This window comes from Seriola dumerili, unplaced genomic scaffold (genome assembly GCF_002260705.1).
Source record: "Seriola dumerili isolate Sdu_G_001 unplaced genomic scaffold, Sdu_1.0 BDQW01000550.1, whole genome shotgun sequence".
Taxonomy (NCBI): Eukaryota; Metazoa; Chordata; class Actinopteri; order Carangiformes; family Carangidae; genus Seriola; species Seriola dumerili.
Window position 1 is genome coordinate 2195484 of NW_019174805.1, and position 27848 is coordinate 2223331.

At 43.0% G+C, this 27848-nt stretch overlaps 1 protein-coding gene across 1 annotated transcript; it reads left to right on the forward strand.

The window, feature by feature from the left end:
• Nucleotides 1-2090: 2090 nt before the first annotated feature.
• On the forward strand, nt 2091-9956 carry fam96a (family with sequence similarity 96 member A). The gene is made up of 5 exons (XM_022764603.1): nt 2091-2217; nt 3385-3549; nt 6340-6389; nt 8257-8302; nt 9787-9956. Exons 1-5 carry the CDS (start codon nt 2091-2093, stop codon nt 9885-9887), a joined length of 489 nt encoding a protein of 162 aa, XP_022620324.1. The 3' UTR covers nt 9888-9956.
• Nucleotides 9957-27848: the final 17892 nt, after the last annotated feature.

Genomic DNA, 27848 nt, shown 5'->3' on the forward strand with positions numbered 1-27848 from the left:
TGCAGGGGGCTGAGAGGGGTGAGGTGACGTTCAGCGACAGGAGCGACGACACCTGAACATGGATGTATCAGAGACCATCAGAACTACTTCGGACATTTCTTCCTGTAAACAGCAGGCTCGGTCACGTGTCACGTGCCCTCCTGTCAGCTGACTGAAGCTGACCAATAGAAAAAACGGTTAGGAGAAACACTAGGAAACAAGTCAACTCAAATCGAATGACGATGTTGGTTTACTGATCACAACTCCAAAAGGTAAATCACATAAAATTGAAATTCATGAGAAAATTTAATTGAGTTTAAATAGGAATAGTTTTGTGTTAATTGTCAGATATTTTATATTCATGTTATTTTCATTATTTATGTTTTTATAAAGTTTTATAGTCTTTTCTTTTTTGTATTGTTAATGTGATTATCTGACTCTGTTGCTGTTGTCCATAATAAACGCTGTTACAGCATTAAAATAAAATAAATAAAAACCCTCAAAGTTGTGAAAACTGAATTTTTAACAAAACTGATTTAATTTTATTTGTAAATGTATCTCTTACATTTATTTACTTGTATTGTTTGCATGATGCTGCAAATTTATGGGGTAAATGCAATTGCTGATAATAATATGTTTTTATTTTCATTGGTAACAATTTACAGAATACAACAACACCAGTAACATAAAACAAACTAAATAAAACAGTTAAAAATCTAATGAATAAGACCATATTTGCTAATAAATAAGACAAAAATAAATAAAACATTTTAAAAAAATAACAGCATTTTCAAATAGCTATGTTCTTTTTATTTTGAGCGATAGTAGAGATGCTATGGCAGCAACATGTGAGGCTACATGGGAAAGTGGTCTCACCACTTTGACACCACTGCTGTATATAAACTAACCCTATACTGAGAGTGTTCCTAATATTTTGCCATCACCATTTATTGGAAATCAGATTTTGACAAAATAGGCTCAAAAATAATTTTGAGACTTATAAAGTTATGTTTACAAATAAAATTCCAGATATTTGTAGTTGGAAATCAAACTTTGTAAAACCGTGGAAAATAAATCTGCATGAGAAATTCAAGTTTCTGGTATGTTGAAAACAAATTGTGCTTGTGCGCAACAGAGCTTTGTATTTGTTGAGACTGTTGGATCAAAAAACTGAACTAATGATCCAGTGTGGTTAAACAACAGACACAGGGAAAGAAGAAATGCTTTAGTGGACATCTGTGCTGCAGAGATAAAGAGCAGAAAACTGTCAAAACTCAGTGCAGCAACATTCCCAGTGTGAGACACTGACAAGGACAGATTTTGATCCTTGTCACTTCAGTGTCACTGTGGAAACTTTTGACCAGAGTTTTACTGTTTTCTCTGTATCACAAAACAGATGTTACAAATCCATTTCCTCCTTTTACAGGTGTCTTTCTTTAACATTGATCATTTGTGGAGTTCTGATTTCAGACTGTCAACAAATACAAATCTCTTCAACACAATGTGCAATTGTTTCACATACGCAAACTTGAATTTCTCCTGCAGATTTATTTTACAGGTTTACAAAAAGTTGATTTACAACTACAAACATCAAGAAAACTTCTGAAACTAGCGAGTCAGACCATAAACACGAAACGTTTACTGAGGAGTAACAAATCAAGTGACAAGTTAGCTTCATTTTTCCATAGACTTCAATACAATCGGACTTGTTTTTGCAATCAATGGAGTCACCACGATGGTCAGTCCGATAGAAAGCAAGTTCTGGCACTTCCGTATTGGCTTCATTTTTCCAGACCGCGCGTTGACGTCCATTTTTATTTACAATCTCATGAATCACATAGCTGTTTCTTAAATTATGTCAAGATAGTTAATCGATAGCTTTTTCCCTGAAACCAAAACAGGAAGTGAAAGCCACACGAGCCGCTCATTGTGCTGCGATGAAACCCGCTGATCTCTACACAGTGCCACAGACGCGGCGCTGATGTTGACGTTGGTTTCACGTGGAGGTAGAGATCTGCTGAATTCCCGCGCTGCTGTCCGGTCACTGCAGTCTGTTTCCTGTCAAAGTCACAAACATTCTCGTCTCTGTTAATATGGCGCGTTTTCCAAAAATGGAAAATATAGCCTTCAGCCTTGTATCGTTAACAGTCACTAAGATTTTACAGTTTTCTGGACTCGCATACAACAGGAATGACCTGAAGACCAAGAAGATGGAGGAGAAAGCGTTAGAAGTGTACGGTGAGTGCGGCCGGACCACCTACCGTGCTGCAGGGACGTTGTCAGTGAAGTTAGTGAACTACTTAATGTTTATTTAACGAGATAACACTCGAGAGCACTCAACAGTTCCTCGAATGAGTGTGTTATAACAGCAGACCAGACTCCATTCAAACATACGTTAAAATGCGCTTTCTTCGGTTCACTGACTGGAGACGATTCCAGAGAACACGGTTAAACTACTAAATAACTTGTAATACAATTGCGCAAAACAGCGCCGAATAAAACAGTTATGTGCCGAAGTGTTGCGTATATGTAATGAACGTAACTGAGGTGTATGAAAAGTAGTAATGACAAGGTGCAATCACTGAAGGAAAAGTTAAAATACATGATTTCAAAATGGAGTTTGTGTGTGGTTTGTGGTGAAGGGGTTACTGGTTGGTACTGAATCCTAATATACGATTTTCTCAATGAGTTTGACTCACGTGATCAACAAATCAGTCTGGTCTGATTTAGTGAATGGCATGTATTGGAACCACTTTCTAGTACCAAAACCCAAATAGATGATTTTACTGTATGGAGTTATGTGCAACTGTAGTAAACAGCACATACTGGGTTTTTTATTATTAAAGTGGATTTAACTAAAATAAGTGATTTTGTGACTTTGAGTTTTGGTGTGATTGGTATAAACAGCACATACGGGGATAAACAATGGGTGCTAAACGTAACATACTGGAGAATAAATAATTGATTTTATAATGCGAGTTTGGTTTTATTGGAGTGAACCAAAAATTTTGAATTTATACTGATGCAGAACTCAAATTAGATGATTTCCTGAACGGGAGCTTTGGTGTGTTTGTAGTTAACAGCACAAACTGGGACCTGGACTCATGCAGAACTAAAACAGATTATTTTCTGAATGGAATTTGGTTGGAGAGAGGTTCCCATTGGGACCAGTACTGGTACAGGACTTAGAGTTATAAACACCTAAAGGGACGAATATTATAGAACTCAAATAGATGATTTTCTGAATAGAGTTTGGTGTGCCTGATGTGAACTGCACATACTGGGACAGGACTGTTTTTTTTTCTGTAGATTTAGACACTTCTTATTAACCACTTAGTTTTCAATTTTAGACTTAAAGTTGGCCGTAGTTAAGAATGACACATCTTGTTTCCTGCTCTCCATCAGATGTGATTCGATCGATCCGGGACCCGGAGAAGCCCAACACCCTGGAGGAGCTGGAGGTGGTGACGGAGAAATGCGTGGAGGTCCAGGAGCTCGGCGAGGACGAGTATCTAATCATTATCAAGTTTTCTCCAACCGTCCCTCACTGCTCTCTGGCCACTCTGATCGGTGAGTCACCTGCAGCAGAGGTGACCCAGACAGGAGCTGGGTGATACTTTGGGTTTTATTGTGTTATTTCAAAAGGCTTTCAACGCACACACTCGCAGGTCAGCAGAAATTTCATACGAGGCGTTCAGGTTTATTCAGAGCTTCCTCAGATCATTGTCGATGAATTCAAAAGCCTCAGACGCTGTCGAGACACACAAACACTGCGTTGGTTCAGAAAAGAAAAACAACAAAAATCTGCTGGTTATATTTTTGGGCTCGCACTGTTCTCTGTCTTTTTCTCACGTTCAATCCGAAGTAACAAAAACCAGCACTTTACTAATAAGTTGTATAATTCTTCAGTTTACACCATTTCACCCACAGTAACACGTTCACCGTTAAGCCCATGATCCCCATTATTTAGTGGCAGTATTAAATGTTAAAGCTGATTGTTTTTTGCCAATTAGAAGGATTTAATTGTCCTCTGGTCAGGGGCGAACGGTCGTCAACCAGCAACAGGGAGACGGATTATTCAAACACCACTTAATGGAGCTTTTGAAAGAGCCCATACAACAAATTTAACCCTTTACTTGCACTAACTGACTCTAATATTCTGCTCCATGATTTTAAACATTTAACTTCCACTGTGTTTTTAAAGTTACTCAGGATATAAATGAAATAAACACTTATAAAATAGTATTTAAGGATTTATTCTAATCAATCTTTATATCTTCATAGCCCTGAACTAACATTAATGTGACCTTGTCTAACAAGGTATTTATTATTTTCATTATTGAATAATCTGCCAGTTATTTTCTAAATTAATCAATGAATTGTTTGATCAATAAAGTTCTATACAGCAGAGAATGACCGTCCCTGTTCACCAGAGACTGATCAGCTGACTGATTTAAAGAGGCTTGTTGTGTGTGACCACCGATCCAGAACCTAAAGAGATCCAACAGAACCAGCAAGTCCTCACATCTGAGAAGCTGGACCCAGTGAATATTTGATTTAAAAAGTGACTTAAATTAATACTTTCTGTCGACTAATGAATAAATTAACAAATTATTGCAGCTCTTATCATTTGCACTTCACCTCACATCTTATGGCTTCGTCTTTATTCATAATTCAGCTATTTCAGTCGTTACATAAACGCCTGCTGTGGCCTGATTAAAAACTCTTTAACCCTCTGCACTGCTGCGACAGTTAGCAGTTGTTTCTGAGCAGCTGATCTATTATCTGAAACTGAAAGTTTGACCCTTCACCTCAGTGCTGCTGTTGGTGGCGATCAGTCTAATCTGTCGGCAGCAGCAGTCAGAAGAATCAGTGGTTAAACTGGAGCTGGAACTCCTTCAGAAAGACACTGAGATCATGGAAATTCCTGCACCCATAAAACATCTTTTATTATTCATGTATTCAAATCCGTGTGACTCGTCTCCGAGTTCCCGTGTTATCGTGTGTGTTTGCAGTTATTTATATTCTTGTAATATTTGGCTGGAAAGCAGTTTTCCTCCGGGGAGACAAAACAAACAAACGCACAAAGAAAGAAAGAAAAAAGAGCTGGAGTTGAGATTGAAGCCTGAGCGACGACGGCAGGAAGGTGGATGTACACACAGTGAACTGGATTCAGGAAGTGTTTTATTCTCAGCGGCGTGCTCGGGCTCTCAGCAGGCTGAGTAACGCACATCATCCTCGTCTCTCTGCAATTAGACCCTTTAATTACTGACATTCACATTCGCAGTTTATAACTCCGTGTAACTGAGCCGGTTTTATAATGAGCGAGCAGCTCTGAGTCAGTCAAATACAAATGAACCTGCTGACGTCTTTAATGATGCTTCAACCTGGTAAATACAGGTAATGTTAAGTTAAATACAGGTAATATTAAGTTAAATACAGGTAATGTCATGTTAAATACAGGTAATGTCATGTTAAATACAGGTAATATTAAGTTAAATACAGGTAATATTAAGTTAAATACAGGTAATGTCATGTTAAATACAGGTAATGTCAAGTTAAATAACCGCTATGTTTTTATTCTCCTGCCGTTTTCGGGTTATCCGTCCGTCCCTCGCATTCTCATGGACACGATATCTCATTAACGCCTCGACAGAACTTCTTCAAATTTAGCACAAACATTCATTAGGACACAAGAATGAACTGATTAGATTTTGGGGGTCAAAGGTCAAAGGTGACCTCACAAAACACGCAATATCTCCGTAACACTTTTAGGGACCTTTTTTATATTTGGCACAAACATCCACTTGGACTCGAGGATGAACTGATTAGATTTTGGTGGCTAAAGGTCGAAGGTGACGGTGACATCGCAAAACACTTGGTAGCCATTACTCAAGACTTCACAGCGATTATGGCAAAATTTCACACAAATGGTTGATATTTTATATAACTCTGAAAAAACAGGGATGTACTGGAACTAGTCTGAGTGGCGGAGGGATACGACCTTCTGCCTGTTGGTTCCACTCAGCTAATATCAGCTGATGTGTCAGTCAGATGTTGAGTGCGGGGTGCCAGTGGACTCACCTATTATTCACTACCTGCACACAGCTTTTAGTCTGAGTGTGAATGAACTGACAGATTTTCCCAGAGGAGCTTGTTCTTAACAGGATGAATAACGGACATATAATCGCGGGGTCTCCTGAGGTCGGCGTGATCTCAGCCTCTCTCAGCCTTGACCGATCTCGGCTGCAGGCGTTCTGCTGCACTTTTCTTCAGCTCCACTGACGAGTCTGACTCGGCTGCTTGTTTTTCCTCCGTCATCTGTGATCAGTGTCTGACGGTGATGCTCTCTGTCTGCAGGTCTGTGCTTACAAGTGAAGCTGCAGAGGTGTTTGCCTTTTAAACACAAGGTGAGTATCAGAGCCGTTTTTAAAGGGTCGATGCGCCCACATCACAAACACACACTTTGCTTTCGTGATATCCAGTCATGCACATTATTTCATATTCACTGAGATATCTGCATCCACCTCAGTACAATGAAGGTGAAAGTTACAATTACATCAGACAAACAGACACGGCTGTGTAGGGATCATTTCTTTAGTAGAAAGTAGTTCCGGTTAATCTGCTGTTAAACATGGTTAACAGCAAGTTTAACAGCTGTTTGTTTCCCGAACTTTTTACCCTGAAGTTTAAAGTTGACTTTGAAACCCAAGGGTGAAAAACTAATCGAGGAGGAGGAGGAGGAGTCGACTGGACGCCTGCAGCTCGGTTCAGTCAGGACACAACTGCTGTTTCATTGATGATTCAGAGAGTGAAACTCTGAGAGCGGAGAGAGACAAAAGCACAATCAGCCAATTAGCTGTTTAGTTACCACCCAGCAGAGGTCAGGGCTGTCAGCAGTGTGTGTGTGGGCAGGTGGAGAGCTGTGTGCTTCGTCTCTGCAGCTTTAAAGCTGCTTCACAAACACGATGAAGAGCTTCGTGATTAGAGGAGAAAGCTGCAGAATATCTGCTCAGACCAATCACACCACAGTCCTGTCCACTTATTAAATGAAACAAGACTGGAGAATAATTCAAGCTTCACTAATTTATATTTTATATATTGATCGAACAAATGATTCTGTGATCCTCCGACATGGAAGAACCAGAAGCTGCAGTTCCTCTAACGACCACTAGAGTCTGGCTCCAACAGTGAGTCAGTCCCCATAGACTCCCATGTTAAAATGTCCAACTTTACAGCAGAAATAAACATGTTTACAGCCTGGTACAAAAACTGTTTTGGTCTCTAGAGCTGATTTCCTCCTTCATGACACCTGTTTATATAACTCACCTGTTTACATTTTATTAAGGACTACAGTTATGGAGGATTGAGGGCGTGGCCTCTTTGAGGTGAGCGTACACTTGAGACAAACCGTCATGAACCGGAGTCTCAGCTCCACACACGCCCCTCCTCTTTGACCATTTTTGGATTAGCTGGGAGTTAGGGGGTGGAGTCAAACACTGCCAAGATGGCGACGGCAGAGCAGCTCCCTCTGAGCTTCAGAAGCCGCTCTTCAGAAACCTGTGGGTGACGTAACAGAGGCGACGTCCATCTTTATTCACAGTATAGTCTAATATAGTATTTTGCCTCTAGCTCCTAGTTTTGGTTTTGCAGCACGTTTCCTGTGTGGATCAGCCTCAGGGTTTTTATCCACCGAGCTGAAGTAAAGCCAGCGTCCTCTGCTCCTCAGCTGCAGACAGACTGCGACACAGAGAGAGCCAGATATTTCCCTCGGGAGCGAGTGGAGACCAAACGCAGAGAGAAGAGAGAGGGAAGTGGAAAAACAGGAATAAATGTGCTGAGTTACTTTCCAACCACTGGCTCAACAGTGAAGTTCATCCACTGAGGAAAACACTTGTGTGTGTAGCTGTTTTGTGCTCGGGGCTCCGGCATGTTGAAAAGGACAAACACAAACTGTTGAAAGAATCTTTGTTTGCTGGAACATTTTTCCCTCAAACTGTGAGGAACAAACCCCCAAAGCTGCCGGTGTCCACACTGCTGTGATATAATTCTCTTTATATTCACATTTAAAGATGTTCTGTCACTGTTCTCCATTATTAATCCTCCTCCTCCCAACCAGGTTTCTTTTTCTCGTTCGCACTAAACCAACATTTAAAACACACTTTACTTTGTTCATTAAATTTCTTGAACAATTGCTGAATAAAAAAAAAAAAAAAAACACAGCATGCAATTCTGCCTTTTAACGTCAGCCATTTTTTCTTCCCTCTCTCTTCTCAGTTGGAAATTTACATTTCAGAAGGAACCCATTCCACGGAGGAAGACAGTGAGTCTGTGTTTTCTCTGCCTTTCATTTATAAGAGAAAATGGCTTCTTTAGATTTAACAACCTCCCCCTGACACAGTTTCCTGAGTCGTGACGGGTCCACTCGTCCGTCAGCTACAAACACGGTCAACAAAGTGTCTGTGGAAGAAACATTAATATTCATGGTCCTGTAGAATGTCTCCTCTATCACATTCTTTCCTCTTCTGCAGCCGTCCGGGTGGAATGTCACCTCTGCATAAAAGATGTCTCCTAATTGAAAAGAAGGATGTTCATGAGACTTGTGGAGCGTGATGGTGTTCACATTTAGGTTTTAATGAGTCTCCAGACCTTTTCTGTGACGTCCAGAACACAATCCAAATGTTGGTGCTGGAATTCATCACGTCAGAAACTGAAAACGTTTATTTTTTGTTCCGTCTTTGAAAAAAATCTCACCCACAAATATGTGGAAACAGAGAACGCTCATGAAACCCGGAGGACAGAGCAGTGATTTCAACCATGTTTTGTTTTTTATGTAAAATTCATGAAGGCATCGTCTGGGAGTTTTGTCTGTAACATCAAAACTGCCAGTTTTTCTATTTCCCAAACTCGGGTAACGACAAAGTTTTCTTATCAAATATCTTAACATTGCTGCTTTTCTGCAGACGACATCAGTCTGTGATGATCATGAATCACTTTGCACGTTTGGATGTAAAACTGGTGCAACGCCGGCGAGGCATGTGACACTTCGATGCACGTCATTTGCCGCCACTGTATCTCCCTTAAGAGTTTCCATCAGGCGTTTCCATCCAGCTGAGTTACTTAAGGGTGTTGCACAGAACCTTTTAAAAGCTTTCTTTAGTTAAGGAAAGAAAGTTGATGCATTTGCAGCAATGAAAGAGTTCTGTTTCCATGGAGACCACTGATTCGCTGCCATTAGCACTTGTGACACCTGCACCACTCTCTCATCCTCCTGTTGTTTTGAAGGGAACTCGACCAAAGAGAACTTTGATCACTAAGGTGTTTGTGCAACAATTTAACTTTAAGTGATTCCTGAAGTTCAAGACTTAAGATAAGGAGAAAACCTTAATGCTTAAGGAGAAACTTTCCTTAAGGGTGTTTTGTCCAAGGAAAGTTAAAAACTTAGTTAAATTGTTGCACAAAACGCTTCAAGTGTTTCCTTAAGTACAAGACAAGATAGATAAGGAGAGAAACCTTAAAACTTAAGGAGAAACCTTTAGGGAATTTTGTGCAGCTGTTTTTATTTTAAGGAAACCTTAACTCAGACTTTAAGGAAAATCATAACTTAAGGTGTTTTGTGCGACCTGCCCCAGGGACTGAGTTTACTTCCTGTTGGGCAAATGGGAACAAATTTAAAAAGCCAAAAATTAAATAATGATTATTTTGAACAGTGTCGCAATAGTGGAGCTGCTGTGTTGTTAGTGTAGTGTGTGTGTGTGTGTGTGTGTGTCTCGGCTCAGTGAAGGAATCAGCTGTTTGTGTCTCCAGTTAACAAACAGATCAACGATAAGGAGCGAGTGGCGGCCGCCATGGAAAACCCCAATCTGAGAGAGATCGTGGAGCAGTGCGTCATCGAACCCGACGACTGAGCAGGAAGACACGCCCACATGAAGCAAACACCCTGGAGCCACTGTGTGTGTGTGTGTGTGTGTGTGTGTGTGTGTTCGGTGTGTGTGTGTGTGTGTTGTGTGTTCGATGTGTTGTGTGTGTGTGGTGTGTGTTGTGTGTGTGTGTGTTCGGTGTGTGTGTGTGTGTGTGTTCGATGTGTGTGTGTGTGTGTGTGTGTCCACGGTGCCTGAGGATGTTTTTTTACAGGATTCCCGAGCGTGTCTCTGATGCAGAGACTCGTGTCGGCTCTGGGGAGTTTGGTGGATTTCATCTGAAGCGTCTCCAGTGAAGAGTGTGAACTGAGCGGTGAATAAAACCCGGGATGGAGGCCGGCATAAAAGCGACAGATGTGTGTTGACTTTCCCATGATTCCCTGCTGGAAGGCGTCGCAGTGAAAGTCTTTGTTGCCGTCTGCAGAGGAAACAGGAAACGCCTCGTGTCCTACTTCCACTTCATCCTCCATCTCACTCTTCATTCACACGGACTCTGGAGGGAGCGACGCTGCGGCGGCTGAGTCTCCGCTTCACGCAGGAGAAACCTGCAGCGAGATGTTTCACGTTTTCCTGTGGCCACTGTATTTACCAGTCTGTCCTTTTGTAAATGCGCTCCGGTGAATCACCGCCAGCCCGAGTCCGTCTGAGCAGAAGTATGATTCTTTAGATGTGATTATTTTTAAAATAATAAAACAGATGTAATGTACAAAGAGATCATTTATTAAAAAGCTGCGTCTCGGTTGTGTTTGTCACGAGCTCTGAGTGTTTTCTTCTTCTTCAGTCAGAGCCGTTTAAAATGTCTCTTCAACACAATAAGCTCAGACGTTACTTCAGCTGTGAGCGCCTGCAGGGTTCCTTCACCGAGATGTTGTTGTGACCATGTCGGTTGATGGTGTTCAGGTTCATCTGGAAACAGAAAGCCCTTAGTTTGAAAGATGTGGACATTTTCCTGTAAGGAACACGCTCTTAAGAAAAGAGACGCAGACAAGTTGCATTATGGGAAGCGTAGGATCCAGTGTTTTTGGAGCTTAAACACATTCCAGGATCTCAAACATGGCAGCAGTATTTTTGTGGACAAATTGAATCCTTCCTTTTTAAATGCAATTAATTTTTAAAGCCAATTTTTTAATGTTGCTTCAGTTGCATTTTCAATTCATTCCCATTGGAGATTTACCTGAGGGAAAGAGTTATTGTTTAACCCTCTGAGGTCGATGGATGTTTCTATTAATATCTTTGTGATAATAAAGTGTAGAAATGTGGTTTAAATGTCGTTAGAATCTGTCGACTCTCCACTTTCTCTTACACATCCGTACGAGGGTTAGTACGTGACTCACAGCCTCGAAAATTTGGTTTAAGTATAGTGACAGACGACACTACGATATATATTACAAAATTCACTCTCAGGCATTTATCTACTATTTCACTCACATGTTGCACTATTTTTATGAACCTATAGACTTTGGTGAATCCACTTCAAGCACCAAAAACAATCCACCCACATCAGTAAAGGTTTGTTTTCACAAGAGATTTGAACAATTTGAAAAGCCATCTCTCTGCTCTACGACAGAAAGGCGCCTCATTACTGAAAGAGCTGATTGTTCTGAGCGTGGTGATATAAAACTCTGGTATTATTTTATATGCAAGTATCATGTAAAAGGTTAATTAAAGAAATGAGAACATGCCCTCTGACCTCAGAGGGTTGCAGATAACTCATTTCTTCACATGGTTAAAAGCTGAGCGCCTCCTCACAGACAGATTCAGGAGTCATAGCTCTGCTGAGTCGTAACGACCTGTGTTCACCTGTTGGGGGCACTGTTGGTCTGAACCAAAGATCCTGACGGGAGTGAGCGGCATGTGAGAGACGATGCTGCTGCTGGTGCTGATCCATGTCTTCATCAGAGATACAGATACACTGAGCATGAATAAAACACTCGGATTTAAGTTCCCGCTGAAGTTTCTGGACAGAGATCAGAGTCTGGCCCAGAATTTAAATCAGAAGTGTGTGTGTGTGTGTGTGTGTGTGTGTGTGTGTGTGTGTGTGTGTGTGTGTGTGTGTGTGTGTGTGTGTGTGTGTGTGTGTGTGTGTGTGTGTGTCAGTTGATCGAACAGCATGCTCACTAAAACCACTCTGGTTTCTGGGTTGAGTCCTGCAGACTCTGACATGGTGGAGCAGGTTGACAGGACACAGAAGAAGACTGGATTCTCCTGAACCTGCAGTCAGCTGTTTGAAGATTGTTTTGTTGTTGTTGTTGTTTTAAAGAAAGTACAACTTGTGCATCAATAATGTGAAAACAGATTTGTATCTGTCCTGATTTTAAACACTATTTGTTGCTGTAGTTGTTCTGTGCTGAAGATGAGGAGGAATCTGTGAGCAGAGCAATATCTTAGACTCAGTTTTACCAAATACTCTCAGAAATTTCCATAATTTTATCCACTAGGCTGGTTTTGTATTTTCCTTCTGTGAGTTTCAGTTCACATCAAGAAGCTTTTAAATCACATTATTATAGAGACTTGGAATTTACTTCAGGTTGGAATCCAACACAGTCAATTAATTTTTTTTGTCATTTTATTTTTACCAACTTTCAAATTTAATTCCCCACCGATGGGAGTTTTTTAAAACAGCACCTTGACCGCATGAAGACTGTAGCCATGCTAGCAGCTCTGTGAGTGTTCGAGCTAAATGCTAACTTCGGCATGCTAACACGCTCACAGTGACGATGCTATCATGCTGAGGCTGATGGGAACGTCATGTCAGTTTTGCAGGTGTTTGCTCATTCAAAAAAGTATTGGATAAATACAGATGTTGACCTGTTGATGGCGCTAGAGGAAAAGTGGGGCTAAAAAAGGAACTAGTTTCTGTTACATGACTGAAATAAGGTCTGTAGTTTAACTCAAACTCAAGACATTTTCGGGTTTTATTCTACAACATGAAATATGTCGGTAAATACCCCAGGCCTGATTCCTTTAAGCTTTCATGTCTGTTAACGAGTGTCTTAATGAGACTACAGAGGTTGTTGGGGACGTTAAACGTCATCATGTTGAAGTTTAGTGTAGAGTGACCAGACGACCCCGTTTTCTGGGGACAGTCCCCATTTTTAGTGGCCTTTCCCCGAGGGGGCTAGCTGCTAGCTGTAGCAGCTTCAGAAAAGAAGCTAAAACCATGAAAATAGAGTTATCCACTCAGATTTGTCTTTTTTCTTTTTTGATACATCTAGGCAGAGAAAAAGTCAGCTGGCTCAGTCATTGGTTCGGAGTTCATAACCGGGCAGTAAACTAATGACAACAAACATACCCAAAGCCCCACCAGTCAGAACTTGAAAAAATAGTGAAGAAGAAGAAGTCCAACTGTCTGCAGTGGACTATGATAATATAAATTGAGGAATAGATAGAGACAATCAGACTTAACGACTGCTTCAAAGGTAGGGAGTCGTCGTTTTATCAGTCGTCCATCACTCTAGTTTATTACAGTACAATGTTGCCATGGTCAAAATTCATGAAGCTAGGACTGTCCCCCTCTTATATTTCATAGGTGGAAACATTTGATATTTTAATGATTTATTGATCGAGCTGGAAATGTCCCGGTTTTCATTTCAGAAATCTGGTCACGTTAGTTTAGTGGTGGTGACGTTGAAGTCATGTGACTGTGATGTAGCTGGTTTATAGCCTAACAATAGCTTTTTACCTGTGCTGATTGTAGTTAGGCTTCAAACACCATAAAGAGTTGTTCATTAGTGAAGATGAACATCTATCAGTATCATAAACTGTTGTTTGTCACAGAGTCGATGTAAAAATCTTATTGGCTTTTTAATGGAGGGAACCAGGGAGACGCCGACTTCCACACATCTTCCCTGCAGCGCTCTGTAGCTTGGCATAAACACAGGGAAACAAAATGTCCTTCCTCATGGACTCCAGTGCAACATAAAGCAGACATATAAACAACACAGTCTGATGGGTTTTACATCAGAGGAAGACGACCAAATACTAAATTAGGAGGGAAACTTAAACATGTCAAATCACTGTCTTTCAGGCTTCATACGATCAGGCAAAAACCTGAGGTTGGATTCATCCGTCCTTCCAGCCACATCTGCTCTTTGCTTGACCACGTGCTGTAGTTTTCTTTCTCAGTGTAGCAGCTGTTGGTCATTTGGTTCAGTTTCTTATTCTGAATTTAAAAAGGAGTGGAAACCACAGCTCACCACACTGGCACTGACCAGCTCAGCGCTCCCAGGGTTCAGTGTGATGGATCACCTGTCACGAGAGCAAGGTCTCTGCAGGTGGATTTGTGCCCTGCTCATGCATCGCTGCAGGAATCCAGTCGGAATACTGTTTGGAAAATGTTCGTCAACAATGTAGAATGAAAACGAGTTTGTAGCCTCTGATTTAATCATCAGTTTTCCATTTGAGACTTTGAGGATTTTTAAGTCACAGGTGTAAATCACCTTCAGAACAGATCATAAATCAAACTGTGTTTTTCGAAAGACATTTCCAAAATCCTGATTGAATCTTCCCGACTGTGAACCAAAGATTGTAATCAGCAGTGTCATTTCCTTGTCTTACTCCACACTTTACCCGAACTGAAAGCTTTCTTATCACATTCATTGATCTTCTTCACTCTTCATCAGATGGAATATTCTGGAGTAAATAAATGAAGTGCTCATCAAACTGCTGCTGCTCATAATACTTCCTGTGTGACTGCTACACATATGGAGTTCACCTTATGAACGGTACAATGCTTCCTAACACACACCTGGAGTGCCGTGTACATGAAACCGGCAGGTACCAGCCTAGCAAACAACTGGCATCACCATAACAACCAACTAATGACATCTTAGCAACCACCTAGTAAACGCATGGGAACGCCCTCGAACAGAGGTCAGTGAGTGAGTCTGTCTTTCTAATCCATTAGATGGCTCAGAACATAATTAAGGCTAATTAAAGAAACTGATTGATTAAAAACTGTTCTCATGTGGCCACAGTCACATATTAAATGCTTGATTTCAGAGGTATGTCAAACAAGCAACCGTTGGAACTTCCTGTCAGAACTTTTTCAGAATAAAAGTGTACAACAGCTTGAAATTAAGCATTGCTGCCAAAAAAAACCCTCATGCTTTTATTTTGTAGGCAAAAAAAAGAGGAGGAAGTGATTCTGTGGGAAACTGTTGCTGCCACACGCACGTGTCTGCGTCAGTCATTCAGTCTCAACGTGGATAAGTGTAATAATCATATTCAGGTGAGGGTAGAGTACTGCCAGTCCGATACTGTAAGATTAAATTAAAAAACTAAATCAGAAAATCTAAATAATCTGGCCGCCAGTTGTTGATTTTCCAATTTAAAACTTTACATAACAAACATATAAAAAGCTCATGAAGCAGAACACATTCATATGTGGTCTGGTCTTTCATGTACCGATGTGGAAACATTTATGTTGTATAATTCTTATCTGAAGGAGGAAACTTGTTCTGTCAGTGAATGTTTTATTGTACAGACGAAGGCCTGAGGCGCTCACACAGACACAAGATGAGCGTCTCTGATTTATCCGTGTGAGCAGCTTTATCTTTTGTTAAAGTGCAGATAATTCACCGTGACCTCTTCTTTATAAAAATAAGAGCAGAGCGGTCTGACAAACCAATCCACAGAACAGCGCTCTCCTCTCAGCGCTGCAAGCATTAAAACAGACGATTCATCACACTCAGCTTCTGGTTCGGGGAAATTCTCAGACATGCATGAAGAATTTCTACGACACTTCACCCTCTGAACTTCTCACACGGTTTCGTAAAATAAGAGTTCAACTTGTTCAACGCTTCACGAGAGAAAAGCCTGAAAAACTGACACCAGATCAGCGAATCAGAACCAACCCCTCCATTTATCTGGTGACTGTGACCGAGGCGCTGGACTGAGGGATAATTTTAAAATACAACCCCTAAGCTGTGTTTCCCCTTCGTGTACGTAAAGTAACATGGAAAGTCAAATATACTCAATTGCACCTTAAACCCAACAGGAAGTCAGCCATTTAGAATTTCCTCTGAAATTTTGGCGCCGTTTTATGGATTTACGGAGGCTATACTTTAACAAACTCCTCTTACAGAATTAAACAGATCGACATCATATTTGGTCAATCCCATCTTAAGACCTTTGTGATGCTAAATTTTGAAGCTTTTGAGTTTTCGTTGAACGGCCTGCCTGTGGTGCCGCAGCTAATTTTGATGTTTCGTCATGAAACAGGAAGTTCTTACAACTCCAGCACACATTGTCCCAAACTTAATATGTTTACACTTTGATGTGCTCCTCCTAGCAGTTTGACCACACCCAGCTCAAACTTAGTCAGAAAATGCTGAAGACCTCGATGATGCTTCAATATGAAAACTGTGAATTTTCGTTGAATGGCGTGGCTCTGGTGGCGTGGCAAAAATTTCCATGTTTCGCCATTAAAAAGGAAGTTGTTATAACTCAAACATAAATCATCCAAACTCCCCCTGCTCTGAGGGGGAAGCAGAGATTATGATGTAATGATCCAGACCTGCCTCACACCTTTAACACGCCCTCATCTGAGATCAAAGCCAGAGTCCAAACACGGAGCAACAATAAAGCCTGAATGCCGACTCATCCAGCGGTTCAGGGCGGCACAGAGCGAGCATCTCCGACACCGCTGAATTATGGGCTCATCTGTCGGCGGGAGGCTGAGAGCCCCGTGGAAACGTCTCTGATTAAAGAGGAAGGAGAGGAGGTGATTTGCATTCGGTGTCAAAACATCATTTCAGGAATCTGGTAATGAAAGGGAATCTGAGGAGAGTAAAGACGGCTGCGTGGCTTCTGACGGGAGGTAAATTGGTATTTTCTATCAGCTCAGAGTGTGTGTGTGTTTTCATAGGGTGTGTGTCTCATTCAGTTTCATGCTACACACTGTTGGATTCACACATTTCAAAACATGAACGTGAGGATTCTGTATGATGCTACGGTTTCCTTTTCACTCTGGGGACCCACGGTTAAAGCTTATTTATTAGAAACAAATGTAATGTTTAAATGTCAAATATAATCTCACAACTTTACGCTGTTCTTCCGTCACCTCAGCAACATCCCACACGTTCCCCCGACATTTCAGAGTCAGACTGAGCAGTTAAAGCTGGACTCGTTTGTTCAGACTTCAGTGACTTTAATTCAGTGTCCCCTTTTAAAAAGAACCGCCTCAGTTAAAGCAGTGCTCCAGTGATTTAAGGTGGTTTTACACCAAACCTCTTTGGTTAGCGCGGCTTGTTTGTGCCGCAGTGAAACCCCGATACAGACTAAACAACAGGTAAATAAACCCCAAACGTTGTCAGTACAGAGAGAGAGAGAGAGAGAGAGAGAGTTAGCATTAGCACAACCGCTAACACTGTGTCAGCCACTGCCAGCTACAAGCTAACAAACAACATAAACAAATAAAAGATGCTAACTGCACTAACTGTTCTGAAAGATGCTAACTGTTCTTAAAAACGATGCTACCCATTCTGAAAAGATGTTAACTACACTAAGTGTTCTGAAATATGCTAACTGTTCTTAAAAAAGATGCTAACTGTTCTGAAAGATGCTAACTACACTAAGTGTTCTGAAATATGCTAACTGTTCTTAAAAAAGATGCTAACTGTTCTGAAAGATGCTAACTATGCTAACCGTTCTGATCCGTCTGCTAGTCTCTGGTTCTGGTTTCAACAGACTCCTCCTCTGAGTCTGGGTCTGACTGAGTCTCTCTGATGTTTCCTCCTCTAACCATCTTGATACTCTCTGCTCTTTCACCTGTCCAGCTGGAGCCAGCAGGTGGTGGGCGGGGCTCAAGGCCTGATCCAGATTTCTCAACCAGGAAGTAAGAGCAGATGATTTTATGTGAGAAAACCTTGTTAAATTAATATCAATCACAGCAGAGTTTAAAACATGTCAGGAGAGGAAGTTTAATAAATCCATCTGCTGATAGTGAACTGTTCGTATAAGCAATATGTGTAACTGCACCTCCCTAGAATGACAAGCCAAAGAGGCCGGGACGCCGCTTTTAAGTCGCCGTTTTTTTTCTTTTTACAAAACGCGATTGTTTGAGGGGCGTAATTTGGCCAGTTGTGCACACACAGTGAAATAGAAACCCCACCGCCATCTAGTGTTGTGGTGGTGTAACTGCAGAGCGTCACAGACACAAGTATAAAGGCTCACAACCCAGAACATAAAAGTGTTAGAATCACAAATCTGTTATCTTTTTGTTCTTGAATGAACCGTTTCCTCCTCTCACAGACCTCCTGCTGAGGCTCGGTCGCCTCCTGCTGAGACTCTGATCTGCTCCATCAGCATTAGACCATGAGTCTCACTGACACTCAGGATCTCTGCAGCTCTCCACATGTGGACTGAGACTCAGACTGAAAGGTGAAGTTCACTTTGTCAGTGACAGGAAGTCGATCATAAACAGGCCAGAAGAGCAGCAGGTAACGTGCTGGTATTTATACCTGAGGGGGCTGATGAGGGAAGTGGAGGCAGGTGCACAGGTGGGTGTGGTGACAGGATGAGGAACAACAGGTGAGTGATTTTCCAGCCTGTTGTCTCAGTTTTCTTTGTGATAGAAAACTGTTCTTCACACTGCTCGCACACAATGAATCATGGGTATTTTAATAAACCGCTGCTGTGAGCGGACTCCACCTGATTACCTGCAGGAAAAGGAAATGTACAAATGCGTTTTTCAGACAGCGAGGAACATAAACTGGTTAGTGACGTGTGCACCACCTCTGGGCCTTTCTGTGACTTCATTATAGATATTAGTTTTTGAGGGAGGGAGACATTTTGTTTAGAGTTGTGTAGAATCATTGAGCCCCTGCGGTCGTTAATAAGGTCGTTAATCAACATGTGACAGAGTTCATTTCTTTAATCCTGGCTAACAGTTGTCAAGTGAACTGTCATCTCTGCACAACACACACACACACACACACACACACACACACACACACACACACACACACACACAGCCATGTAAATATTAATACAGCTTAACAATCTGCGGCCTGAGGTTCAGCGCAGTGATCAGAGCGAACACTGAGGCGAGGGGGACGGATTGATCCTCACAGTCAGGAGGCTCAATTACATCGACACACAGTGAGAGCAAGTCGGAGTGAGCTGCACTTCAACAGGAATCGAACTTCTTTTGTGTTGTGACATTGTTTTGATCTGTAAATGACGAGGCGGCCGTGCGGCGTCGGGCTGAGGGGGAACGAAGAGAATCACAAACGCCCAACACTGGTCAGACATCACGAATAAAATATGGAAAAGTCTTCACAGTCATCCATCTGACACGCCTGAAGGGACGCAAGCACAAGCTGACACAGTCGTCTGCTAGCGGCTCTGCAGCGCCGCGCCCCCCCCCCGACAGCTGAGAGCCGAGTCAGGGACACACATCCAACACGAGCTGGTCTGGAGAGAATCAGGCAATTATTCTTAAAGCTCTCTGTGAGCTGTTTACACAGAGACTGTCAGTTATTACAGTTTTTTATTTATTTATTTATCATTTTCAGTTTTTCTCGACTTCACAACAGATGGAAGATGTGAAAGACGCCCTCCAGTGAAAATCAAGTGTTTAACCTTGTTAACACGTCACTATAGCAACCAGTCCTCCAACCTGAACAACCATCAACCCTCTGATACGACACACAGGTGTGTCTCCTGAAATAGCCTCTACGGCGGCAGGCGTACCGGACCGTGGTCAACTTGTGGTCAACTTGTGTAAATAAACCTGAAACCTTGTCAGTACAGAGAGAGTTAGCATTAGCACAACCGCTAACACTGTGTCAGCCACTGCCAGTTACAAGCTAACCGACAACATGAACAGATAAAAGATGCTAACTATGCTAACCATTCTAAAAAGATGCTAACTATGCTAACCGTTCTGAACCTCAACATTAGACGATCGTTGTTGCCATGGTTACAACAATAACAACGTGATTAACTTGGATAATAACAACGACATAAACAGCTCCTCCTGACGTGGACTCTGTCTCTTTATACTGCGTCACTGACACGTTCCCCTTTGTTCCTCCTGTCATCATCACCACGACCACTAGATGTCACCTAGCAACAAAACCTAACTATGATGTCATAACAACCTGCTGCACAGACGGACGACCTGTGGGCTCGTTACTCAAATCCTGTCAGCTACGCAACGCCGCCACCAGGACCAGTCATTACATACATCCTCTCTCTCTCTCTCTCACACACACACACACACACACACACACACACAGACTTATTCATTTCACCCCTTTTCATTTTGCTTCCTGAAAGCTTCGGGAGCATTTTTCTTCATTGACTCTGTGAGATTAAACTGTCACCTCCACAGCCTCCACCCTCAGCTCATCCACCTGTGACCTGCAGCTCCGTTTACATCTCGTTTCCACAGAGGTTGTAACTCAGAGTGGGCGGGGCTGAACCTGTCAGACTCAGACTCTTACCCAAAGCATCATTTTGTTTTACAGGTAAAGGGTTAAAGTTCAGGTGCGGTAGACCATGGTGACGAACGACCGGTACGCCGCTCTCAGTACACTCCACGTGTTAATTACTGTAACCATGACAACCAAGGTGCAGTACGCCTGTTAGGAGAATGGAAACTTCAGAGAGAGACTCTGTGTGTTGGACTCTCAGAGTTTGTGTGAAGTGAAGAAGACTCTCGTCCTTCACTGAGGTCAAAACGGAGGAACAGGACCAACAATGGCCGCCTTCTTCCTGCTTGGCAGCGTCCTGCTCTCCACCCACAGCATTTTAAAAGAAGTGCTGCAGAGCAAAGTGCAAAAAAAATCATTTCCGAGGTGTATGAGGAAAGGTTGAAGTGAAGAGCGAAGTTTCACTCAGCGAGCTGGTTTCCCTGTTCCACGCCTTCAGGCTGCATCGATCTTCTTATGGCGGGAAACCTTCCGTGAAGCAGCGGCAGGTGTTCAGAGGTGTGCAGTTCATCATGGAGTCAGCTGTGTAGAGATAATGATATCCTCAGGACACGCGTGTCACACTGAGCGATATCAACACGTGCTTCATGTCTGAGCGTCCAGATCCGACTCTCAGGAGGACGCTTCCGTCCCGTCTTTGTCCTGCTGGACGTCCGGGTCTGACCCAGACCAGATCCCGTCATCTGACCACGATGTCGTCCGGAGCGACGAGTTAAACTTCAGGGAAGGTTTCTGTCCTCGCCTCACACTGTGATGTTAGTCCCGTCGGATTGGCGCTCTGAGGCCGCTGCGAGTGACCAGCAGTCAGTCCGAGACCAGCGCTGATTAAAACCTGTTCTCTACAACACAAATGTAAATGTGTCATTATCCAATAATATCTCGCAGTGTAAACACACCCAGTTACCAGAGCGATAAACACAAAGGTCGACATCTCCAACAATTACAAACCTGATAATGTTTATGTGAAACACAGTTAATGATGAACAGATCAATACGGAGGAAGTGAGATACAATCCTCAGGCCTGAACGTGACAGCTAATCAATCATCAGTCTCTCCATGGTGAGTGTTTGACGACTTCACCAAGACGAGTCAATCACAAAATAAAACGAATCACTGATTGATTTTCTTCCTGAGTTAAACACGTCTGCCGAGTGACATCACATGACATCCTGTCACCAGCCCCCCCCCCCGCCGAGAGGAAAGAGGTCAGCAAAGAGCGATATCTCATTCTGCCAGGTGCGATGTGTCGATCGCAGCGGACCACCGGATGGGTTATATTATGGGGGGGGGGGGGGGGGTGGGGGGGGGGGGGGGGGGGGGGGGGGGGGGGGACTGGACTGAGGGTTAAAAGGTTGATCCTGTGCGGCAGGAAGCAGAACCACGGAGCACCAGGAGGGTGAACGTGATAATAATGATGTTTTATCCACCTGACGACGAGCTGCAGGAGTGAGACAATAAAACTCCGTCAGGTTCGATCTCCACGTTTCTTCGTAGCGCCGTTCCCAGACGTCTGCTGGATTTTTATTGACACAAAAGTCAACGGATATGTTCAAAACAAAAACTCTTACAGGTTCATCGTCCTACGGAGCCGTAGGTGCGCCTCTGCGTAGGAATACGGTCGTTCGGTGGTTGGAAATAAGTGTACCGATTAAATACGACTACCTCACACAACCCCACGTCAAAAAACCCAGACTGTCCCTTTAAATACCGCTACGACTGCTGTGGCGGATGCCGGAAATCTGTCGCCATGTTTAATCAGAACGATGTCGACTTTTATTTTTTTTAAACTTCGCACATGAAGCGTGTGAAACTGAAGAGATGGAAAATGACTGAGCGATGACGAAGCTGCAGCTCTTCTTCTTCTTCTGGTTTTATTTTTGTGTTTCTTTAACTCGACAAACTGAATCCTGACGTTTGTGTCACAGCAGTGGATGGAAACGCCTGCTCTTATTTTGATGGGTTCAGTTTCTCTGTCTTTCATTCATTCATTTACATTTTTTATGTTTTGTTCTTGTTTGCGTTTCTTCTTCATGTTTTATATTAAGCTCCTTGTGTATGAAAAGTACTTTACAATCATTGGAAACTCGCTTTGCTTCAATCACCTTTAATCACCAGATTCTTCATTGTTCACATACAAAACTAGAAATCATCCACCTCTAACTAATCTTCCTTCTTCTGATGACGATTGATGAGTAATGAATATGATTGTCTCTGATTGTCTGCGACTCGCTCTCGTGTTTTGACCAGTAAAAACAGAATAATTGATTATTGCTGCGCAAACACAAGCTCATCAGCGTCTCCTCCTCGGTTTTACAGGAGTTCTTCAAAATAAGAGCTCCTTCCCTCCGCACGTTCTAATAAACTCTTATTAAATGTGAAGGGTTCCTCTTCATCAGCTCCCGAGACGCCGCCTGAACGCCCCCCTCGCCGCTGTGGTGGTAACAGCTGCTTGTTGTAATGGAGCTGTGGGCCTTTTCAGCACGACCAGCCGATCAGCTCAGGCGCCGAGCTCCTTCCTGTCGGTGGACGAGTACCCCGGCTCACCACATCCTTAACCTTTATTCTGAAAGTGTCAAGCCTTCCTGTTCCTCTTCAGCCGAGCGCTCGTCCTCTCGCTCCTCCACACTCTGAGACAAAGACCCCCCCCTCACCTGAGCGTATGCCGGTCAGGCAGGTGTTGTCCCTCTCTCCTGTTACACCTGTCCTTTGTCTCTGCAGGTCTGACCTCACCTGGGGGACAGGATATAAAATGTTGACACTTCCTCCGGCGTTCACTCATGAATCTTCTATTTTTATTTATGTTTCCAGAAAAATGAGACTTTTGAGGTTTGAGCTTCGCTGCGCGGAATAATGGACGTTCACACTCAGCAGGGACGTTTCTCCGTGCTCGCCATAAATCTCAGTTCATCGGCTGCGAGATCACAGCTCGTTCGGAGCCAATCACGGCCCAGCATGAAACTCACACAGAGTGAAAGGAACAAAAACGTGTTCAGAGATTCTGAGTTTGATGGTGATTTGGGTTAAAACAAGTGCTTCCTCCATGTCGTCATGGTTACAACATAAACAGCTGGTTTCACGTGGGAATCGAACACACCGCTCTCTTGTTCATCCATCCACCTCCACCTCCTCCTGACGTGGACTCTGTCTCTCTTTGTACTATACTATACTCCTATATACGACCACTAGATGTCGCCTAGCAACAAAACCTAACTATGATGTCATAATAAGCTGCTGCACAGACCTGAGGGCTCGTTCTTCACAGGACGACAGTCTCCACAGTTTATTGCTGTTACTGTTTTGATCTAGAATTTGTTAAAAAAAAAATTAAAATCAAGTAAAAACCTTTGAGTTAAACTGTGCTGACACTTCCTGGTCGGGACCAGTCTCCCAGCAGCGGACACTCCAGTATGTTACTGGTCCGACTCAGAACCCCGCCTCATGCGATGTGTCGTTTCCACACAGTTTTTATCCAGATCAAACGAGGAGGACGAGGAGCTGTGGAGGTGCTGCTGGTACCAGAAGTGTGTTTAATGAATGTCTGATTTTTCCTCTAAAAAACTGGTTTCAAATCCTAATTATTTCAACACAACAGAATCACATGATCGTTACTGAATGTGTGAAAGTTAAAGTTCAGGGGAAAAAGAAACAAGCAAAGAGCTGCCAACATCTGTCTGTGTGTCAACCCACACATCCACCCACCAGCACTGTGCACACGTCTGCGTCACATCTGGCCGCAGTCAAATCACATTTGCACATCTGTCAACAGGTGTTTGATTTATCTTGAGATCTCAATGGTAACACACACACACACACACACACACACACGGCACAGGTTCGGGTTGAAAGGCTCAGATGAGACGGTTGTGGACTCGGCCTCATCAGAGTCCTGCAGATGCAGAGGTGGTCGGACTGGCCCTTGATGCTGCAGAGAGGCGGCTCCCTCAGGGGCCACGCTTTTACTTGACGCCCACACACGGTCTGACGTGACGCCCAGTCTCTTTCTTATTCCACAAAACGAAGATAAAAATCACCAGCGGGGCTTTAAAGCCGATGAAAGTACGTCAGTGAAAAGAGAGTATTTATGGCTTAAAAAGCAATAACATTAAAACCGCAGCAGCAGCAGTTAGAGCGTCTCCAGGTTCATTCACACCTCGGCTGTAACACGTCTAATAATGACAATAAAACAGCTGATGAGCCGAAGAGGGAAAGAGAAGAAAAGCTGTTTTCTCTCCGTGTCGTGTCTGTTATTATAAAACCACATTTACACTCACTGTGGTTTGAATCTCTGCTGACGCCGATGATCACGTCTGATACCAGATGATACGGGACGTGACATTTATTCCTGCTCATACCATCTTTTTTATTCTAACATGAACAAAGTCATGTCAGTATCTTTTATACGTATATATATACGTATATTTATATATATGTATTTATGTATATTTATATACGTGCATATATGTATATTAAGCTTCATCTTGTACGAGCTGAGTAAGGATATCAATCACCTGTGACCCTGTAGTTAACGTTAGGGGACGGTCGTGGTCTAATGTTTTGTTTCGGATTCGAAATGAGTTCCACTTTTGCTCCCGTCATAATCACCGTGGCGACCAGACTGGGCTGCAGACATTCGTCATCCTCGGACGCTCTCTGAAATGACTGATGTCGTTGTTTTCTATCTCGGCAGCACAGTCTCGCTCCACGCCGCTCATGTTTATGCAGAAACCGAGCTGCTGGGTCGTCCGATTGGTTCAGCTCAGCAGCTGATACGGACCCAGCGTCCGTCACGTCACATGGTCACTCTGCGGTGATCAATCAGAGACGTCGCACATCGTTCATGTCAGAGCAGCTCGCCCCTCCCCCCTCCCCCCGGACACTGACTGTGACAGCTGCTGGATCATCGATCACTCAGTCGCCCGAGAGTTGAACCCTGGGAGCTGAGAGTGACTCGCCTCAGTCTTCCTCCCCGAGCTGGAGCGCTGCTGCTTCCAGCAGGAACTGCTCCGTGCTTTTGTCTCGAGCAGGCTGGACGACTGTGACGGACGTTTAACACCATGTCAATCTGATCGAACCTGCTTCCTGCTCTCCGTCCGTCACCCTCCTTCTCTGCGGCTGGAACCCTGATCCTTCATCACACCCAGCGGCAGTCTGTGGCACATCACCCTCATCAGTCCTCACGGCGCCGAGACCCCACGAATCCAGACATGTCCCTCATCATATCATCATATCTGGAGATCTTTTGATATGACATCTCACATCGCCGTGATCGGATTTCATCATATATGGGTTCAGACTGGGAAACTACATCTGCAGTGACTAAACTCCGGCCTTGACGCTCTTCACTCACTTCCTGTTGCACCACAGAACCAGAAAGTCAAATCCATGAATATATTTATTCTCTTTAAATCAGTCAGAAGTCACGAAGAACAAGCAGATGAATTTATAGTGAAAATCATCATCAGAACTAAAGACTAAAGTCTTTACATAAGTGTTGTTTCATTAAACCCTCTCCCATCAGTTAAAGACAGAAACATTTATTTCCTCTAGTTAATAATTGTATAGAAATGAAATGAAACTATAAACCACTGTCAGTGTAATTTATTCTGATCTCTATTATTATTTCAATGACTCAACTTTCTCTTTTTGTATTTTTCTTTCACGTCGTCTCGTTTCAACGTTTCATTCAATCAGCAAAGTTAGTTTAAAACCGTCTCCTCCGCCTTTCCTCGACCTCATGGCGTGTGGCGGAGGTCGAGCAGAAGAGGTCAGGACAACGACTGAAACGTCGCACTCTCTCATCCTTCACATTCAGAGCAGCAACGAAGCGCTGAGAGAAACACGAGGCTGCAGATCTTCTCCATCACCAGGTGTTCACCGGCTCGGCTCTTAATGAGATGTTCAGCCGCACGTAATGAGGCCAGTGAATGTAATCACTGTTTCCATATGCACAGAGATTATCACCAGTATCACACTCAGAAACAGCAGCAGCAGCAGCTCTCGTCTTTACCTGTACATTATGTTGATGCTAAATGAACTGCAGAGAAGTCACAGCACAACAGCAGGCTGGAGATCACATGACAGAGTCGGCCGCAGGAACACATGGATCATATACGGGAGAAATACGTGATTATTATTATGATTATTGCTGGAAAAAAAAAACACTCAAATGAACTTCAGCTGAAACGCAATGAAAAGTGATTTGTGCCCTTTTTATGATGGTAAGTTTATTATTTCATCATGACAGAAAGAGGCCACAGACAGATGGTGTCGGTGAACAGCAGCAGCGTGATGAATCATGACCTCAGTGATTTACATCCGTTTATAAAGCCTGTGAAGCTGAGGAGCCAATCAGCTGTCGATCCTCCAATTCACTAAAACCATTAACGAGAGCTGCTTTTATGAAGCCAGGTGTTTATTATCAGCAGGGAGACCTCTGTGACCTCTGACCTCTGACAATCATCAGTCACAGTTATCATCAGTTAACTTCTTCTCTTCCCTTATTAGAAAGTGAGAAAGTCTTTTATTAATGAATTAACATTTACAACAGAAGACTTTAGAAATGACGCGACAGGATTTCTTACAACCTGGCAACACAAAAGTTTATTATTATTATCATAATTATTATTATTATATATAATATTATGATTTATGGGTTTCGAACTGTAAAGTAGAGATGCTGCTGGAAGCACCTGGAGCTAGATCGAGTATTGATGAGCTCAGCTGTGATCAGTTCTGCTCTCTGAGCTACAGACGTTAAGAAAGTAGATATTATGTAAAGTGGCACGAAGAGCCTGTGTGGGAGGGGCTGCTCAGTCTCACACACACACACACACACACACACACACACACACACACACACACACACACATTTCACATGAATGTTTTGGTGTGAGGCGCTGGATGGAGGGACGTCGTCTGTGTCCGCTCACTGACCGGAGGACGACATGACGGCGACACCTAAAGGTCTAAGTGTCAAAATTAAAAAGGTCAACAACAGCAAATACACGACAGATCCTACAAATGTGTGAAACACTGACCCGACTACAGAGCAGAGGGAAGTGTGTGTGTGTGTGTGTGCGTGTGCGCGTGTGTGTGTGTGTGTGTGTGCGTGCGTGCGTGCGTGTGTGTGTGTGTGTGCGTGCGTGCGTGCGTGCGTGTGTGTGTGTGTGTGTGTGTGTGTGTGCGTGTGTGTGTGTGTGTGTGCGTGTGTGTAGGCTCTGATGTCTGTTTGCCCTTTTTACTTCTTTCTTTTGTGTGTCTTTGTGTCACTTTATTGTTGCTGTATTATAGTCCCATGTTGCCATGGTAACATCGGTCTGTTATTGTTCATTATTGATCATTGTAAAAACAGTCATGGTAGATTCTTAATGAGTTTTCCTCCGGCGCCATCTTCAGGTTCAAACTTTTAGTTTGTCCAACACTTTAATATAAAAACCGCGCTTTGTCTTTACTGCTAATTAGCTACCGTTAGCATGCTAACACGCTAAACTAAGATTATGAACGTTTAGC